Source organism: Bacillus rossius, chromosome 16, assembly GCF_032445375.1.
Source record: "Bacillus rossius redtenbacheri isolate Brsri chromosome 16, Brsri_v3, whole genome shotgun sequence".
In the NCBI taxonomy this organism is placed as follows: Eukaryota; Metazoa; Arthropoda; class Insecta; order Phasmatodea; family Bacillidae; genus Bacillus; species Bacillus rossius.
Genome location: NC_086343.1, coordinates 5,831,330 through 5,848,929, shown reverse-complemented (window position 1 = coordinate 5,848,929; position 17,600 = coordinate 5,831,330). Strand labels below are relative to the sequence as shown.

General features: G+C 40.0%; 1 protein-coding gene across 7 annotated transcripts in view; it reads right to left on the bottom strand.

The window, feature by feature from the left end:
* LOC134540114 (SLIT-ROBO Rho GTPase-activating protein 1-like) overlaps positions 1–17,600 on the bottom strand; it is a 188,996-nt gene that overhangs the window by 49,081 nt on the left and 122,315 nt on the right. For all 7 annotated transcript variants that reach the window (XM_063382620.1, XM_063382621.1, XM_063382622.1 and 4 more), the window contains one exon: positions 6,742–6,925. In XM_063382620.1, the coding sequence (XP_063238690.1) occupies positions 6,742–6,925 (184 nt within the window). The remainder of the gene's footprint in view (positions 1–6,741; positions 6,926–17,600) is intronic.

Below are 17,600 nucleotides of genomic sequence, written 5' to 3'. Positions count from 1 at the left end.
CTCAACACGGCACGTGCGAACACTGTAGGCTTCCCAGGACAAAAAAAAATTCCGACGTTTTGGGAACTGAGATCTGTTCCATTCATCAGACACGAGAAGCCTAAGATGTCCATCAAGTTCTGTCCCTGCCCGAACACGCCCGAATATTCACCTTCGGCCAACCTCGGGATTTGATTTATTTCTGCGCAGGAAAAATGAATTCAAATATTAAAAGTGGTCGGTTAGGTTAGCTACATTAAAACACTTTAAAACACTATGGACGGTTAGTTAGGTTAGTATAGCTACATTTAAATAAACAGAGAAATATAAATATGTATATAAATAAACCCGAGGTTGGCCGAAGGTGAATATTCGGGCGTGTTCGGGCAGGGACAGAACTTGAAGTACATCTTAGGCTTCCCCATCAGACACAGTCTGATCACAAATCATAGCGCAATGCCCACCCCTCCCCCTAAAATCTGAATAATTCATATTGTCTCATAATTTCTTATCATAGTTCAGAAAACTTACTAAAGTATTATTTTACTGCAGTGCTATACATAATAGGACTTTTTTTGAACCACAAATAAAATTTAATAAATATTTCAATTACATATCTCAATGGTTTGCGATCAAGTCGTAGAATATTTTTTAGGGCGCCTACACGGCCTAAGCTGACATACATGACTGATACATAAAATTAATCTACTACAAAATTAAAGGTCTTGAAAAGAAGTAGATTTGAGCGTTAAGTGCTTTTTCACATTGGTCGCTATATGTAGGCCTTTGGCGTGCGACTTCTACACCAAATATGTTTGTGTAGTCTCGTGAGAAAAAAAAAGCTGTCTACATAGTTTAAAAATAAACTATATAGAATGGGCAGTACGTTATAGTGCGTATATACTTATAAAACTAAATGACGCCACATTGATAGATCGCATTCGTACAATGTTGGGGCGGATCGCAAGTAGTCCTATGAAACGCTATTTCGTAACATATCTGACGTTTTAAAAAATTCATTATATCAAAACTACGGTTCTATCTGATTTTCAAAAGTACTCACGAAAGAAAAAAAAATTACTCAGTACAGTAGCATTTAAAATAAATGAAAAATAACACTTTTCACAAAAAAAAAAAGAACCGACTGAAGGCCAGTTACAACCTGGAGTAAATTTTTTGTTAACAGACGAATTATAAACTGTTCCTTTCTGCTTTGAAATTACACACATAGTGTTAACGTAAAAATGAATACCGCCAAGTAATTTTGGCGCGAGGTTATGGGAATATATAATTATCTGGTATGCCGTGAGTCTTTGTTAAGGCTATTTCTTACAGAATATTAATTGTTGTATTGTCGTGGTCGACAGGTGGTTGTTATAAGCCGTATAACAAAAATATAGTATTTAATTACATCTTGCCAACAGAAAGAGAGAAATTTGTTTTGAGAACACGATTAAAAAAAAACTACAAACATGAAATGTTACAAATGTTAAGGGGCCCGCCTCGTCAGGGGTGTATGTGTGTTAGTGAGGCGGGATGATAAGCGCGACGCTCGCTGGTGCTTCCAGCGCGGTATAGCCTCTAAGCGCAAGTCTCTGAACTGGCGCGCATTCGTCTCGTCGTCACAGGATAACTGTGAAATTTGAGCGGTGACCGTAACATCATATGGCCGATAAATGAAGATAAAGGTGTTATGCAAGCCCCTTAAGTGCTTTCAAGAATCTGTACTGATTGTTTTATGCCTAAAAATTACTCTGAAAACACGCGTTTTAGGCATTTTAACGCTTCTAAAAATACAGTTTAAAAACTTAATCCGAAATTGAAAGTACTTTTCGGCCCTCAGCGAACTCTTAAATGCTATTCGTAAATAGGCCCCACTCGGATATCTTGAGTAGTTTTGAAATCGCGTTGTTTTTCCTGAAGCTGTGCACACCGTATGTGTGCCCAGGTAGGCGGGACCCTTAAGGATTGAAAACATAAATCCTTTCGCTTCGTGAGATCAAGGGTAAACTCCGCGATGTGGCAACGCTGGGCCAAGCGCGACGAGGATCGCGCAGAACTTTCCCACGAGCCCATTACGGAACACCGACTCGGCGCGCACAATGCGCAATCATCGCCCCCCTGTTTCCTGCAGCCATCCACCCAGGTGGGCGTGGCCAGAACCACCCCTCCTTCCCCTCTCACCCCCCCCCCCCCTTTTCCTTCGGGGACTAGCGACAACGTCTCGTGTGCGGGACCAGCATGTACAGTGCCGCACAGCTAATCTGGGCACCGGGACAACCATGTACAATCCAGTACAGCTAATCTGGGCACCGGGACAAGGAGGTACAGTTCCGCACAGCTAATCTGGGCGCCAGGCAAATTTTACGAAGTCTTTTCTTTAAGCCAAGAAAACATTTAAGTCTAGTTTACGATTAAGTACTTAAATTCTCTCTCACACACACCATATTAGTATTTTTTTTTCTTTTCATATTCGTCTTTTATTTCAGGCCAATTAATGTTATTTTAACCCGATACCCCACTGCATTTGTCACGTCACAAAATCGTTATGTATATTGTTTAGAGCAGACAGGTTCGAAAAAAGACAGTCGAAAAAATTAAATATAGAATTGTTATTATTTACTAATATTTACTTTATTAATGAAGGTATAACAATTCAATTAGTCCACAATTTACTTTTCCCACTGGAGCTCGACTCGACAGTGGCTCTCTCTACTGGTCTTTTTTTTTTTTTTTTGCTATATTTAGACTCACAATTTTTGTCCTGAAAACACTATTTCCTGAAGTAATTCGTCTAAAAAAAATAAGATCTCTTAAATTCCATCAATTTTGCATAAATATTGAGCAATTTAACCTCAAATACAAGTACGGCATATGTAATCTGTAAACATATGGCCGCCACAATGGTTTTGAGTAGAACTCAGTTGTTATACATTTACAAATGTTTACAATCGTCAAATTACCACGTATAATTTGAAGTGACTAGATGCACTCGCATACAAGCTTGCTTTCGTAAGTGCTAAATTTCCTGGTTAATTAAGTGAATATTGTTAACAAACCGTTAAAAAAATGGGAAATAAATAATAATTATTATTATTATTACTTTTGATGTGATGTGATGTAAATAATGTATTATTGTTATTTAATTGATAATTTGAAATTGACAAATTTAGTTATAATTTTTAAGTGTGTTTGTTGTGTGTTTATGTTTGTGTTGTCCCATTTTTAAAGTTGTGTTTATCATTGTGTTTTGTGTATGGTATTGTTATTTCTTTATGTAATATTGTTAAGTGCCCACCTGCTAAAGGCTTTGACTGTTGGTAGGCACTCAAATAATAATAAATAAATAAAATAAATTGTTATAACTGTGATTTGGGATTCATCCACCTCGCCCAGAAACGAACCTCATGATCCATCCGGATCCTTTCCTAATCTCCGCTAGAAGCCCGACACGACCACGCACTCGCCGGCCAGCGAGCGAGTAGGGAACTCGCCCGACGGGTAGCGCGGGATGAAGGGAGAAGGAGGAGGAGGGGTAGGGGGAAAGAGTGGGTGCGCGCGCAGACGGAAACAATGGGGCGGCGCCAAACCCCGGGACGCCGCGCGCCAATTCAATTTCCGGCTGCCGGCCCACCGCCAATTACGATTCGTTTAGAGGCCGCGGACTACTCTCACGTCAATTGTTTCATTAGCGGCGCGGCGGGCGCGAGCGACGGGCGAATGAAAAAACCTTCCCAAGACGCACTTTCATCAAACACTGATGTAAGACGCGCTGTCATTCAATTACAAAAGCCCTTAACTGGAAACCAAACGATGTTTTCCAAGCATTAAATAATTAAAGTTACTTTTTTTTTCATTCTTCTCTTTCAAGCTCTGTACGTCAGTGACTAAGAACGTTGAAGGATAAAGATACAAAAAAAAAACAGAAAGAAGCCATCGTGTTGCAACATTTCCTGTCATATTTTTAAATTATTTATTTATTTTAAACAAATAAGGAATGCTTGAATTTTTGCGTGAGTGGCTGGAGCAAATATTTTCCTCTTTGAGAAATCATAAATTCATGTTAAAGCATGTATTTAAATATACATAATTTCTTATGAATATTTTAATGCATCCATTACCTAAATTATACAAAAATACTATTATGATAAATACCCTATACACTCTTGTGTTAAAAAACATACATAGGCTAAATCCAAATAATAATAATAAATGTGTGCAATATATGTCATCTCTCCCGTGTCCTTGGAGGAAACTAGTCAATGCTCCAAATAAGCACTGACCCAACCTCCTTGATCCCGCAAAAAAAAATTCTCAGAATAAAGACGTACTTGCTGGAGAAACCGCAGACACGAATTAGTCATTGGCCCTACTTGCTTACTCCCGTGATGCGCTCCGTCACAATTGGTAAGATCACGCTGGCCTACCCCGAAACTACTTCGGACATCAGCACCTCGCAGTTAAAGCTACGATGCTCAATCCAAGGAGTGATGTCACACGAAAGTATTTTACAGCACAGAATAATTACTTGTAAATAAATACATCATCAGAAAAACCATCGACTAACTGAACACAAGCTGGCAAATTAAGTAAGGAATCAGTAATAGCCTACTACAAAAAAAAAACTGTTGCAACATTTGACTGAGTTATTAAGGGAAACCATAATATAAATGACTGAACAGAAATCTAACATGCATCCTCCCCATTAAAAGTTCACTGGGTCTCTAGGCATTGTTGTTTTATTGCACATAAATAGTGATTAATTTTACAAAATGCATTCTTTTCTCAATTGCTACTATCGATAAATATATCTATTAAATTAACAGTTATCAAGCAGTCACCAAGTCTTAAGTTTATAAAAACTATAATAACTTTATTATTCACTTTCGATCCCACACTTGTTGTAGCAAGTGAAATACTAGGACACGTGTCTTAGAATTACATATATAAATAAATATTACTTAACTTACATAAACCATAATTTTTAGGATGACCTTTCAAAGTGAACACTGGTACCAGCAAATATGGCGACGCCAACAATATGGCGACGCCAACAATATGGCGACGCCAACAATATGGCGACGCCAACAATATGGCGACGCCAACAATATGGCGACGCCAACAATATGGCGACGCCAACAATATGGCGACGCCAACAATATGGCGACGCCAACAATATGGCGACGCCAACAATATGGCGACGCCAACAATATGGCGACGCCAACAATATGGCGACGCCAACAATATGGCGACGCCAACAATATGGCGACGCCAACAATATGGCGACGCCAACAATATGGCGACGCCAACAATATGGCGACGCCAACAATATGGCGACGCCAACAATATGGCGACGCCAACAATATGGCGACGCCAACAATATGGCGACGCCAACAATATGGCGACGCCAACAATATGGCGACGCCAACAATATGGCGACGCCAACAATATGGCGACGCCAACAATATGGCGACGCCAACAATATGGCGACGCCAACAATATGGCGACGCCAACAATATGGCGACGCCAACAATATGGCGACGCCAACAATATGGCGACGCCAACAATATGGCGACGCCAACAATATGGCGACGCCAACAATATGGCGACTCCAACAATATGGCGACTCCAACAATATGGCGACTCCAACAATATGGCGACTCCAACAATATGGCGACTCCAACAATATGGCGACTCCAACAATATGGCGACTCCAACAATATGGCGACTCCAACAATATGGCGACTCCAACAATATGGCGACTCCAACAATATGGCGACTCCAACAATATGGCGACTCCAACAATATGGCGACTCCAACAATATGGCGACTCCAACAATATGGCGACTCCAACAATATGGCGACTCCAACAATATGGCGACTCCAACAATATGGCGACTCCAACAATATGGCGACTCCAACAATATGGCGACTCCAACAATATGGCGACTCCAACAATATGGCGACTCCAACAATATGGCGACTCCAACAATATGGCGACTCCAACAATATGGCGACTCCAACAATATGGCGACTCCAACAATATGGCGACTCCAACAATATGGCGACTCCAACAATATGGCGACTCCAACAATATGGCGACTCCAACAATATGGCGACTCCAACAATATGGCGACTCCAACAATATGGCGACTCCAACAATATGGCGACTCCAACAATATGGCGACTCCAACAATATGGCGACTCCAACAATATGGCGACTCCAACAATATGGCGACTCCAACAATATGGCGACTCCAACAATATGGCGACTCCAACAATATGGCGACTCCAACAATATGGCGACTCCAACAATATGGCGACTCCAACAATATGGCGACTCCAACAATATGGCGACTCCAACAATATGGCGACTCCAACAATATGGCGACTCCAACAATATGGCGACTCCAACAATATGGCGACTCCAACAATATGGCGACTCCAACAATATGGCGACTCCAACAATATGGCGACTCCAACAATATGGCGACTCCAACAATATGGCGACTCCAACAATATGGCGACTCCAACAATATGGCGACGCCACCAAGATGGCGACGCCGCCAAGATGGCGACGCCGCCAAGATGGCGACGCCGCCAATATGGCGACGCCAATATGGCGACCCCAAGATGGCGACACCAATATGGCGACGCCCAGATGGCGACGCCAAGATGGCGACACCAATATGGCGACGCCAAGATGGCGACGCCAAGATGGCGACGCCAAGGAACATACCAGTATAAAGACTGCGCACTCACTTCTGGCGCTGCTCCTTATGCCGCAGCTGCAGGCTCTTGGCCAGCTTGTCCAGGTTCTTGCTGTAGTCCAGCTCCACCTCGGCGCGCCGCCTGAAGTAGTCCTGCAGCTCTGCCACCAGCGCCACCTGCGCCTCCATGCGCACGTCCAGGCATCGCAGCTGCTCGCCCAGCTGCACGCGGATGTCTGCAACCAACCACAACTGTCACGACCCCTCCCTACTGCGGGCGACCAATCACCAAGCTAACACACACTCAACACTTTGGCTCTGTCACCAACCAAATAAAATTAGCTTTGTAGCGAGAGTAGCAAAGAGCATAATGAAAGAGGCGTGGCTGGTTTTAATCCATGCAGCAATTTCAATGATGCGCTGAAATTCAACGAGATATAAAACTTTTACAGATCATTCGAGATTCAGCCCCAAAAAAAATTGAGAATTTCTGATTACTAGTGCTAATTTGGAATATTTTGAATTCTCCAAACAAAATTTCCTGTGCATATGACAATTTACAAAGCGAGCATAATGGATGCTGGCATGAGTGGGAAGAGTTTAAGAATTACACTACTCAGTGCACAGATATTTGTTAATCCTTAGAGATAGGTTAATAAGAGAGGTGGTAAAGGACCTAGTCTCTGCAAGGGCCATAGCATCAATGGGTAGCAGGGTAAAGTATTGTAAGGATAAATTATCGTAAGGAAGGGTTAAGTTCTTGCAAGGAAGGGTTAAGTTCTTGCAAGGAAGGGTAAGTTCTTGCCAGGAAGGGTAAGTTATTGCAAGGAAGGGTTAAGTTATTGCAAGGAAGGGTTAAGTTATTGCAAGGAAGGGTTAAGTTATTGCAAGGAAGGGTTAAGTTATTGCAAGGAAGGGTTAAGTTATTGCCAGGAAGGGTAAGTTATTGCAAGGAAGGGTTAAGTTATTGCTAGGAAGGGTTAAGTTCTTGCAAGGAAGGTTAATGTAGGGTAAGGTGCTGATACACAGCAGCACGCCCTACATGCGACTTGCGCTCGTACATCCTCCAAGCCCCATCTCGCCGCACCCTCGTCTCCGGGCGGAGCGACAATTCGGCGGGTATAATTAGAGCTGAGCACATGAATGGGGAGTTGAATCCTTCCCCTCACAAGGGCGTGTCGCCTCCCAGACAACACACGAGGGGTAGATAAGGGGCGGGGAGGTAGGGTGCATGCGCCTAGGGACAAATATTATATAGGAGGGCTCTCCTCACCCTTAAGAGTGCACTGTCCTAAATTAAACACCACGAAACCAATTTACACATGACGCTATATTTAATAAGATTTTCTATTACACTCGATGACTGAAAGCTGTGATTAATTTTGTACGTAATCCAAAGGGATTGGAACGATGACAAAAAAAAAAAAATCGCTTAGAGGTTTACGGATAACCGATAAATCACAACTTCCCCTCACAATAGAAAACCAAATTTTAGTTCCCCCTCGTGAATCCCGAAATACCAGTATTTGGAAGAACAGTTAAATGTCCGGAATAGAACTGCGACGCTAGGGAGAAGGCGCAGAATTGATGTATTTGATTTTGTGAGGGAATGCGATTTTCATATCGTCCCATTGCTCCAGATGATCAATTGACAGTGGTGACGCGTGTGTTGCCAAATAAAGGCTCATTTCATTCTCTTCTTCAGCCAGATTCAGGCTTTCTCCATCTTTTTGACGTGACGTCTAATAAATCGATGAACGCCGGCTGCACGCACGAAAAAGTGTCCCGTTACGCTCATTATACGCTTGCGCCACATCTATTTCTCTTCCACTCGACTGTTTATAAAGTGAAGTGAAAAGTTAATGTGGTTTTCATTGCTTATTACAACAACAATTTAGGCAATAAAGGTTAATTATTCTTGCATTTTAAAAATCTGATTAATAGCATAAATTCAAGTATTTATTCTTTAATTATTAAAAAAAATGATTCCATTTTATTCATAAAAGTATGCAATCATTTCATCAATGTTTTGTTATGACGTTGTCACGTTAAACTATCGTCCGTAAACCGACTTTACAGACAACCAATTTTTTCCCCTTCTTTTTGGCGTGTGCAAATGTGCGCAAAAATTACACGTTTCTGTTTCGCTAGTGGTACCAGGGATAGCGGCTTTATTTCATGCTTCTTAACGTAAACATTAAATTGCACTATCTCTGGGATCCTGAAAATGCATATTCTTGAAGTTGGATATTGCAACAGAACGAAGCATTGTAAATGTTTTCGTTTATCTCACTCATACACTCCCTGAATTGTTATAAATAAACAGAAAGGCAATATAAATCGCGAACTTTGTACAAAGCCAGATTTTTAACATGTTCAAAGAAATTTTACTGAAAATATTTCAAACAAAAAAGATTGTTCGAAATTATACCTGCCAATAAGTGCTCGCAAGATTTTTAAGTATAAATTAAAGATTATCTAATACAAAAAAATATCATTAGGACTATCGAAACAAAACTGCTCGATAACAAAAAGTATCGATACTTTTTTTCCGTGCCCCTGCTCACCTCTTTTTCTCCTATCGTAGTGCTGACGTCATATAGGCCTAATAGAATGGTGATCAAGCTGCGCAGCAGAAGTATTTTGAGTAAGTCAATTTAGCTGCTTATTTGCCAATAAAACACTGGGTACTGACGTCAGTTGGTTCTTCGTTGAGTTTATATCTCGTGCCACTTTGTATGCACAGTTTTAATACAGTGGGTGTTAGATGATTAATCGTAGGTGAATATAAATATGTTCTATGCTACATTACTAAAATAGAGCATTTGAAAATTTCGTAAAAAAACTTACATCCGTTGGGGTTAATAAATAACCACGTGGCTCAATTGGACAACTCAGTTTCAAATCGTAAGCCAATGATGGCTTCGTGCCCAGAGCTCATAAATCTTTTCTTTCAAATGTATTTATAATTTTTCCGAATACTTCCTTGAAAATTCCTTTAGTCTAAGAAACATTCAGCCTTCCGAATATTTGCAAGGATTATTACGGAATCAATGATGCGGCCTTTTGTCGATGAGGAGAGATAGTAACGATAAACGCCATCTTGGTTTCAACAGTTTTTAGGCCATGATTTTACATCGTTTTAGTATTATTACAACTTGCCTTCGTTAAAGCAGTGTGTGCTCATCAATAGATTTTATGAAACTATCACATAATGTCACAACACAGTATTAATACAGTTGTAGTCACTCCCAAAAATCTAACTCAATACATATTCAAATGATGACTCACAAACTAATTGTAGCAGCCAGTCAATATAAACGTCAGTCCCTATTAATTTATTTACTATACTCTAACAGAGCAAAAATTTTATAATTAAAGTATTAATATATCTTATGGTCCAAAAACTGTTGAATCCAAGATGGCGTCTTTCGGTTCTTGTATTTCACCCTTAAAGGTGAGTCGATAGCGCCTCTCTACGGGAAGCCTTCATTTCACAGACGAGAGAGCCACACCCGAAGTTCCCCAAGTTCATGCTCACTTTTTTTTCCCGTTCTATCTCATTGTATAAACCGGTGTGGCATTAAATTTTGCGGTCGATTAGGATAGGTTAGCTACATTATAAATAGACTTTAAAACATTGTGGATGGTTGGTTATATTAGGTAAGTATAGCTACATTAAACATTCTGTAAAATAATTTTATGGTTGCTTAGCAAATAACTTTTTAATATGTAGCTATCCAGCGCTAGGAAACCGTTTACATGATTTCACAGTATCTTTAATGTAGCTATCCTAACCAAATCAACCGTCCACAATGTTTTAAAGTATTTATAATGTAGCTAACCTAACCTAATTGACCATTAGTTATCATGAGTAGTATATTTGTTTACAATGAACAAAAAAAAACCGAAGATGTACGATCGGGAGTTTGGCTCTCTCGTCTGTTGAAAGAAGGCTTGCCAACGTGAGTATTCGGGTATGTCCAGAAGGATGAGTGAATCGTAGGCTTCCCCTGGAACGGCAGGCAGTGGGCGGAGGCCAGACGCCGACAGCCCGCGCCCGCCTGACGCACGGGGAGTCCCTCGGTGTTGCCAGACGTGAACACACGCCGTGTCCGAACACACAGTGTTGCGTCCACAGCACACACATACCTACATCCAGGGGCGCAACGACAGGGGGGGCAAGGGTATTTTGCCCCCCCTCTGAAACCTTGAAGTGGGGGCAAACGGGGGCAAAGAAAGTGCTGTGTAATCAATTTTTAGATAATAAAACTGCTTAAATACCACCATTTTCCACCTTGAAATACAAATTTTCCCGGGGGAGGACCCCCGGACCCCCCGATTCAATAGGGGGGGGATCCATGATTCTTTATAAAAAGGTATATTGCCCCCCCCCCCCTTTTGGAAATTTAGTTGTTGCGCCCCTGCCTACATCCCTTAGCAAATGCAAACACAACGCAAAAAACGCATTTCTAATGGATGGACAGTATCCGAATTCTTTTACTGCTATCACCACCTGTTGACAAATATTTAGCAAAACGTAAATAACAATGACCAATTTAAACCCTTTCAGTATATTCGTCAACTGAAGCGGACAATTTATTTCTTAATGACACACTGATTAATTAACTTTGAATGTGTGGATCATGGTGTAGCCTAAATTTTAGTCAAAATTATATTTTAGGGTCATGAAAAAAATGTTATGTTAATTTATATGCAATATTGAATACAAAAAAACTATATATTAATATGTATTATATATGAACTAACATTTTTACTAAACATATTAAAAAAAGTTCAGTAAAATAAAAATTAAAATAAATAAAACTGGTATCTTAGGAAATGACAAAGTATGACTTAAAGGGTTAAAAAAAATTATTATGTAGCTCAGTGATTATAAAAATTTGAGGATCAAAATAAAAAGTTTGTTACGAATTACAGAATATTAAAAAAGATTTAAAATGAGCATTAAATACACCTATAGGTTTAAATTTCGCCTTTCGGAATTTTGTATTAACGGTTTAATTTGTCTCTATTTGAGTTATCACTCGCGCTTATAACTTTCAAACGACTCTTACGCAAAAATGAACTCAACTTATATTTTATACAAACAAATTACAACACGATTCCGAAGCTAATGGACGTAGAGACACAATAGACGATGCGAGTGTTGCATATCCTAGAAATCTCGAGTTTAGTGAACGCGTGTATGGGTGCCATCTGCATCCCTTGTGAGAATTCGGAAGCAATGCAAAGATGGCTGCGTCCATTACGATGCACTTAGCTACGGGATCCATTAGACTGGTAGTATTCGGATACAGCTAGAGTTCACTCCCAGGTTAAACACGATACCTTATTTTTAATGTATAACATCTTAGATCTCGATATACGGCATTTAGAAGAAATAATTTCGTGACTGGAACGGAAATGTGCAACAACGGTGCTGCCATCTGGCACCGATGTTGGGGAAGCTAATGGCCTCGGTTTATACAGCAAGCAAGCCCCAGCAACTCGCCTGGAAACATTCCGGGAAAGAATGGAAAACCTTTACCAGGAAGGACATACCGGGTTTCGAACCTGAGTACCAACCTTGCTGGAAACAAGAGGAAAAAAAACCTGGCGGAATAGTTATGGTTGACAACACTACAGACATCACATTACAGGTAGCTGAAATTTGGCGTGCAAAAATTAAATACAGTTATTATTCCATTCAACGTGCACAATTTCTTGTCGAAATACACTCCACGACAAAAAAAGTTTATTTTAATTGGTATGCAAGCCATTACCATAGTATGTGCACCATGATTGTCGGAGAAGCACGCCGTATTTATAGTACGCGTACTATAATTTTGGTACGAAGAAGTAACTAAGGCTGGAAGTAAAAGGGGGCGGCTGATATTTTAGGAAATCGCCCCGCCCGGACGACTGGCGACGTCAACTTTTTATATTTTTATTTTTTTTCGTGAGCCGTCTAGGCGGCGCGGCGCAGGCGTCCGGAAATGTGGGGGGGGGGGGGGGTTGTCCTCCCCCCCCCCTTCTCGATCCCCCTTCGCTCTATCCCCAAGGACCCAACCAAACACGCTGCCTCAGGAGAAATAACACAGGAAGCCGCGAGCAGAGAGATTCGTCATCTGCCCCCGCTCAGGGGTGTCCACAAGTCAGCCCCCACCAACTCTTCCGCCAGATGGACCTTTTTTTTTTTACGTGACAACATATCATAAATAGATGAACGCCGGCTGCACGCACGAAAAAGTGTCCCGTTACGCACATTGTTCCGTTACGCTGTGTCCCGTTACGCTCATTGTACGCTTGCGCCGCATCTATCTCTCTTCCACTCGATTGGCCTGTGCGTCCGAGGAGAAGAAAGACAACGGCAGCACACAACTTACATCCTACACGTGAACTGTTTCGTCGACTGGTTATAAAGTGAAGTGAAAAGTTAACGTGGTTTTCATTGCTTATTACAACAACAATTTCGGCAAAAAAGGTTAATTATTCTTGCATTTTAAAAATCTGTTTACTAGTATAATTTCCAGTATTTATTATTTTATTATTAAAATAAAAATGATTCAATTTTATTCATAAAAGTATGCAATCATTTCATCAATGTTTTGTTATGACGTTGTCACGTTAAACTTTAGTCCGTAAACCGACTTTTCAGACAACCAATTTTTTTTTTTTTCCGTTTCATCGTCATTACCTTTATTTAAGGGTCCTTTCTAAAAATTTTAACTCGATACCTCTTTTGCGTTTGTAGTAACGGCACAAATATTTTCAACATATCATACACCCGAGTGTAATATAGTGGTTGGTAGAGAGCCGCGCAAGTGATGACAATTAGGAAGAATTGCTTGCCTTTTTCTAAGGCCATGACGTAACACTAAGCGAATGTCTGCTGAAAATACGTGTGCCATAAAAACATGCAAGGAAGGCATCTAGTTAAAATTTTATAAATGGGCCTTATATAAAAGTGATGACAAAAAATATCGAAAGAAAAAAAACAGCGTGCAAGACAGAGCCATAAACATAATTTTCTGTCAACGTAATCCTGAGAAAGAAAGAAAGAAGGTGTTCATCGGGGGGAAAAAAAAGCTACAACAAATTCACCGAGTGCGCCCTAATGTGTTGTAGCATATTTACTGGACACATAGAAGAAACCGCGAGAACATTATTAAAGCAAAAGGTAATAAGGTAACATAAACACAGACTGCAATTCTTTCAGTTTTAAACCAAAGTATCTTTTTTATTCCTACCAAAACTGCATATCCACTTTGGGAAAGGAGCTAGATATCAATATTTGTTTAAATTAAAATTATATATTTAGTTTCGATTTTTTTTTATGTTTGTAATGTAATTACCATTTAATTATCACATCGTCCCTGTATCAAAGACAGGATGTTTGATTCTCGTTATCTTTTTGGTACCTTAAATAAGAATATTCTTTGCAGATACAAAACGACGAAAATTAACTGGAAGTAATTCGGTCGTAAATGTAAATTAAAAATTGGGAGTGAAATATTTTCTCAAAAAAATGTCAAACCTCTTATCTGCTATCGGGGGCACCCAAGGGTTAGGCCCCGCCGACAAGATAAATGAAAACACGAATACAATATTCTTCTGTGGAGAGGCAACAGTCGCCTTATCGAGAAGGTCATCGAAGGTCGGGAGGGGCGTTATGATAATGGCGGACGACGAACGACAACGAGGTGTCCAAAATACTCCAGCGACGTTCGACCGACGACTACACGCTTGACTTGATGTAAGCTTTTGGACATACGCCATTGCTAAGCACTTTTTCTGTAGAAGAAAACTAAAAAAAATACCCAAAAGACAAAAAACACAAATTAAGCAAAAAAAATTGCTGTTGTCAACAGGATATAAACACCACATAATATACCATAACAGGAATATGGTCAACGAACAAAGAGAAACAAAGAAAAATGGACTAAGTGCACGAAAAAAAAAACCCACAAATGATGACAGCATAAAAATATTGAACCCAAAAAATTCCGCAGAACAGTTGAAATGAGACAAAAACACGAAAAAACGAAAAGACAAAACAAACAATAGTTTTCACGATCTAAATAAAAACACAAGCGAGTGCACAGCAGGCCATGCACAAACAAACTACCTGTGCCAAGTCGGTTCACAATTGAAATCTTATTAATTTCAACCAATGGCATTTCGCGCTATATCCGACATCTGTTGGGCAGTTAGTAACTATATTAACTAACGAACGTTTATCCCGTGAAATCTGACCAGACATTATGAGCACAGGTTTTCAACACATAAATAAGGGTCATATTATATTTTAATTAACAATTATAAACACGACACATTTGCATTTACAATTTTTGCTACTGACTTAAGTAATAGTGTTAACTGTATTATCTCGACAATTTCTTGTCAAAATATAATTGATAAATATAAAAAAAAATTTATTCCCGCCAAAATAGCTTCCTACTCTTCTCATTGGTCGTTGCGTCATGCGTCCGTAACATAAATAAAATATATTCATTTCCCTTCTATGCACACGACCTACCTCACATACACAAGACTGTCCTATTAGAACCTAATGATTCACAATAGTGCCAACATGGTGATCTAACCTTGTGCGTAAGGCCTGCTGTTACAGTTACGGGTAAATGTTGTTTTTAATTTTGCACCCAGCTAAGCAGGTAAAGAAGACTACACAATAGTTTATAATGGTTATATTCCTAAAAAAAATTACAGGCAAATAAGTATATGTGGTATTTTTTCTATTTTACATTTTCTATAGGTAATTAAAGAGAAAAACAAGGATCCACGGGAAATCTCTTAACCATTAGTAATTTAGTACTACGTAAAATTTTAAACAATTTTCAAATATTTTCTTGAATGTTATAAATACAATTAGGTGAACATTAAAGAAACTGACACGCATACATGTACGGATATTATATATGTATGTAATATATTTCCGTATATATATAATATATATTTTATAACTGCTATTCAAAGCCACATAACGGGTCGAAGAGTTCATGTTTCAAATAAATGGCGGATATTTAGAACTGCTTGCGTCTCGAAAATAGAGAAAACGCAACAATTTTGAAGCTTGATAGATTAACACTTTGTGCTAATGTTTGCAACGTTTCTTTCTTGATCGGCTTGGATCGACAAGGATTGGCATGGGCAGTTCTTGCCGTTAACAGTCTTGTCTCAAATTTTGAAAGTTCTCATAAGTAGCATACCAACATTTCAGAGTGCTCATTGGACAATAACGAGAGGTCACATTCTGGAAGGTCACTCGTGATTGGATAACCACTTCTTATGTTTTTTTTATAACCGGCTCAGAACTGTCACGACATATCAACATCACTGTAGTCCTTTCATCAACGTGAAGTACTTTAGTATTTTAGGTCTACATACTTCTTATACACAATGAATCCACAAAATAATCTTTGAAATATTATATATTCAAATCTGAATTATTTTTGACGTGACGTCTAATAAATCGATGAACGCCGGCTGCACGCACGAAAAAGAGTCCCGTTACGCACAATGTCCCGTTACGCTCATTGCACGCTTGCGCCGCATATATCTCTCTTCCACTCGATTGGAACAACCATCCATTTGACTTTTTTGAGGCACATTAAACTTGAAACATTACCATTCGTTTCCTACTTTTCCTATCATCGTCCTATCCTTAGCAGAATAACACAGATTGGAAGAAGTTAAATAGCAAACATGTATAAAAGTTATAGTTAAAATAATCTCTTCGTCAAAGTAATAAACATATTTGAATTAATGAGTGCAAATAAAAGTAAATTTATCAATTAAATTGTAGATTTCATTTCACTCCTTCTTTGTATCCATACAAAATAGTGATAATTCAATAAAAAAGATTCAATTTTATTCATAAAAGTATGCAATCATTTCATCAATGTTTTGTTATGACGTTGTCTCGTTAAACTATCGTCCGTAAACCGACTTTACAGACAACCGATATTTTTTTTTTTACAGAGATCTAAAATAATTGTAGATAGCAAGTTTTCATTGGAAAACTGCGACCCAACTGCTCCCATCGTGTGACGTTTTTAACCCTGATCCTCGTTTTTCTTCGTGCAGCATTTCCACGACGCCGGCGGGGTAACTACCCCAATGCTAGTCCACGCCCACCCCTGGACACCGCAGACAAACCTAGCGGCGAGGTCTTGAATCCATTACGACCACCTCCCCACCCGCGACAACAGATGAAGTATCCGCTCCCGCTCCAAGGGCGAAGGGGACACTCCCACGGATCAGATTTCATTTTACAGTTCTTTCTCCTTCCACATATTTCCTTTTTATCCCCTTCCGACCACGGAGGAATAAGAAACATGGCGGGACTAAAGAGACACCCGGTTTCCTTTACAGACGAGAACACCATGGCCTCCTTTGTGCAGACGTTGAAGGGGGGTGAATGAAGAAGAAGATCGAGTGGAAGGGAGAAGGATAAAAAAAATTAAGGGGGTAGGTTTTGGTTTCGTTATCTCGGCGGGGGCGAGATGATGAATTGTAGCGGGCCAGACGCGGTCTCAAGGTCGACCCGCCGTCGGGTTCATTAGGGACTCCCGAGTGAAGACATGCGTGCCCCAGCCTCCTGTCCCTGAAGGGGCGCGTACTTCTGATGCTGTTCGCCGTCGTCAGCCAGTCTCACTCTTCTTCTAGATCGTGGAGAGAGAGATGGGAAGAGAGAGATGGGAAGAGAGAGATGGGAAGAGAGAGATGGGAAGAGAGAGATGGGAAGAGAGAGATGGGAAGAGAGAGATGGGAAGAGAGATGGGAAGAGAGATGGGAAGAGAGATGGGAAGAGAGATGGGAAGAGAGATGTGGGAAGAGAGATGTGGGAAGAGAGAGAGATGTGGTGAGAGTGGAAGAGATGTGGTA